We start from the raw sequence: 3,694 nt of genomic DNA, 5'->3' as shown, positions 1-3,694 counted from the left end.
ACACACACACAGGCAGTGTGATGTACTCTTATCTAGAGTTTTTTACTTTTATAATGTTACTCTGGATGAAAAAATAAATAAAAGACTGCAACTTATAAAAAGAAAATGCTGCAAAACTATGAAAGACAGCAATATCAGTTCAACTCAGTGTAGCTTTTTTTTTTGGTATTTTTTGCTAAAGATAGAATTTTGATTCGTTAAAATTAATTTCCTTGAACACCAGTTGCCACACTGTACTATCCTTGGCTCACTGCTACGATTAATTATTTACTTTTCATCATGTCTCCATGGGGGTGGACTCCTCCCTCACTCAGAGATAGTGAGAGGGCTCCAGGAGAGCAGACACCGAAACAGTCAACAGGTTTCAATGATTGGCCAGAGCTTGTTAACGTGTATGTACAAGGGCTATTAAAATGATGTTCAAATTCTAGCTGTGTTTTAAAAAAATACACCAAAACCCCATAATCATTGGTGATGGTTTCAGGGCAGGGTTTATTACAGTTAGATGTGGAGAGAACAGACAGTGTTTGAGGAACCATTTCTTAAAAGACAATCCAGAATATTTCAATTTCGAAGTTGTCATTCTTAAAGAGTGTTGTACCTGTCAATAGTGGCAGTGCAGGGCTCCTCTCCACACAGCTCTGAGTACCAGTACTGGGCCGTGTTTTGGTTGTAGTCACCGAACTCCGCCTGTGCCAGAAGCGCACTCAGCTCCTCCGCTTGCTCGGAGCCCATGCGTAGGTGACCGTTATGGAGGTCCTCCTTCACATGCATGAAGAAGACATGTCTGGTGGACAGGAAGACAACAGAACAGCGGTCAGATGGGAAATCTTTCCATTGCTATTGTGATGTAGTAGACACGGTTCAACTGAATAAACAAAGTAAGAATAACTCTTTACATTACATTTAACCAGAAAGAGGACAAATTACCATCTCTATCATCAACTGATTTTCATGTACAATCACTGAGGAGTCAGGACTTCTGGAGCACATGCAGGCCAGAGCAGGTGGTCATTACAAGGATAGAATTTCACCACAGACAGCAGGTGTTTGTGTGCATGTGTGTGCAGCAGAGGGAAAAAAAGCAACTGTGACATTTGTTCAGTAGTCAGTGACTCTCTTCCTCAAACACACGGTTACAACTTCCTTCAAGTGTGGATTCACTAGAGACTCTGAAAGTGGAAGTTGGAAAAGGGAAAGCAGTTACAGGATTGAATGGGAGTTGTGTCCGGTAGAGGAAGTACTTGGACTTTTAACCTGGTAAATCAGTGGTCACAACTGTGCTTGTACTGTATCTGCTGAGGCCAATGCCTGAATACCACTGCATGTTATTAAGCAATAAACCAGAATGATGGAACACAATAACAGGACTGTGGCTCTTGCTCTGTAGCTTTTTCGCAAAAATGTGGTTCAATAACCTCGCACTCAATGCAGTATGCCCATTTAAAGACAAACCAAGTTACCACTAATCTTGTTTTGCCCGACAGAGGAATTCTAAGTAGGAACTAATGGTTTCGAAAGATTAATGGTGGTCAAAAACAACAATTGTTATTGTTTGGGCTGAATGATTAAATGAGAACACAAAGTTCTGGTGTGGCCAAGGAAAACAGCCAAATTGTCAAAAAAATAAGCCCTGGCTGATCCTTTCCATTGTTTTGACCAGAAGATGTGAGGAATTCTTTCCTTCTAGCAGCAGGAGACAAGACGTCAAGGAGTAACACCCTGACAATGGCATGAAGGGAGCTGAACTCAAGTAACCTAAAACAGATCCTTCCTTGAGATGACCTATGGCACAGTAACCTTAAGAAGCTTTCACAGGGACCAACCTACTTCAGTCGCCTGCTTCAGTCAGACAAACGAGTCGGACCGCTTCCCACTGGCCAATGTTGTTGACTAAATCCTGTTAGTTTGCCTGGTGACTGGAGTTCTTTAATCTTAACGTCCTGACACGTCATTTTTCTCCCCACACATCCCTCCACATAAAGAAAAGAAAAAAAGTCTGTCTTCTTGGACGCTGATCACACGCACATACACTGTATGATCTATAGATAATACCTAAAATGAAAGTAGGACTTCTGCAACCTGTGCTAAGAGAGTTCCTGCAGTAGAACGATTTGATGGATAAAACAAAAATGGCGGGGAATGTTTTGGCCTACCACATCCTGATGTGGTAAAACTAAACTAAAAGCAGACTGAGTCTGAAACTGCTTGTTATTTCCACTACAAAAAAAATAAAAAAATCCCCCTTGGGCTACAGTTCTCTTTGAAGCGTGATGCAAAGAGAGACATTTTTCATTTGTGCGAATCAGGTCAAACATTGACTTGAGGATATTTGTGAGGGTTTAGAGGGACCCTTTGAGTGGAGGGGGAAGGTAGCGCTCATCACCCCTTTATTAAGTTTACATAAACTATTGCGCTTTGTTTTTGTAGAAAATGCATCTTGCAGGGATGTAGGCCTCGTGGGAACTCCAGAGGATACGAGGAACGAGCTGGAGGTGACGTTTCCTCCGTCATCTTATGGGACTTAAAACCAGACTCTTGTGGGAGCAGTGCACGACTGGTGGCAGAATATGCACACTTGTGTATCGCAACGGCTTCAGTATGCAATAACACAGACACGCCTCGTACAACACACGTTCACAGTGCTTCCAAGGAGTAACAACAGTAGCGAAAGCAGCTGTGAGGCACACAAACAAAGTCGGGTCTACACCGCCCCTGATAAAGCCAGACCATAACAACGAAGCCCCATAGCCGACTAGCCTCAGGCATAACAAACAGTGCTTTGATATGGTGTTAAACATCCCATTCCCTCAAACACACACACACACACACACACACACACTAACACACAAACACTGCGCTCTATTGTGTCAGACCCAGCAGGCATCATGTGATGGAGCGCTGCTTGTTAGCTACCTGCCTGACGCAAACAATAGGGCGACTTTTTACTACAGGGTGCCGACAAAGAGTTACTCTAGGGCAAGCTGCGGAGGTTATTATAGTTCAGGCGAGGATTGGCAAGAGTTTAAGGTCGGTCATAGTGCCGACGGGCAAAGCATTTATTATCTTACGAACTTCCTTCAGCAGATAGTCCGGCCTGTTAGTTTGGTGTTGTGCTGCTGACAATATGTTACTCATTGAGTTTAACCTCAGAGCAATTTCATTTGACTAACCATCTGTGACAATGCAGACTTGGTATGCATCTCTTGGTATGCAAAAGACATTTGACTCCTGCTTTTCTGGTGTTGTGGGCGCTCACACGTGTAAACAGGTGTGCGTGCTTTGCTGACCGGCGAAGTTCCAATTGTCATTTGGAAGAAGACAGCTATCATAAGCCAACCAACAGAACGTGTAAACCGTGCGACAGAGGTAACTACAGTTCACTTAGAGTTGTTACTGCTCGACTTCCCTGAGGCTGCATGAGAGGCGTCAGATATGCACTCTGCCAAACAACACAAAAACATGACTAAAATTGTCAATACGCAGCTGTTTCACATGCAGAAGGTAACAATTTCTCCCAGAGAGGCCCCTGTGAAGCTACACTGCTACTGTATCTGCCTTAAACACCAGCTCTGCACAGCAATGAGAACTCATTACGTAAACTCTTGTTATGATAACAAAGACAGAAGTTTAGTACAGATTACCCTAAACAGTAAGTTTGGCTTTCTATCAAGTGATTTTTTTTAGGCTGATG

At 43.1% G+C, this 3,694-nt stretch overlaps 1 protein-coding gene across 1 annotated transcript in view; it reads right to left on the bottom strand.

Moving 5' to 3' along the window:
- The window catches only part of mylipa (myosin regulatory light chain interacting protein a), a 17,381-nt gene that overhangs the window by 5,851 nt on the left and 7,836 nt on the right, over positions 1-3,694 (bottom strand). The window contains exon 3 of the mRNA XM_035681200.1: positions 602-787. Within this exon, the coding sequence (XP_035537093.1) occupies positions 602-787 (186 nt within the window). The remainder of the gene's footprint in view (positions 1-601; positions 788-3,694) is intronic.

The sequence above is a fragment of the Morone saxatilis genome, unplaced genomic scaffold (genome assembly GCF_004916995.1).
Source record: "Morone saxatilis isolate NCDOM2014 unplaced genomic scaffold, NCSU_SB_2.0 Contig9, whole genome shotgun sequence".
Classification (NCBI taxonomy): domain Eukaryota; kingdom Metazoa; phylum Chordata; class Actinopteri; family Moronidae; genus Morone; species Morone saxatilis.
Note: the sequence above shows the minus strand (reverse complement) of the source record. Positions and strands in the feature narration are given on the sequence as shown.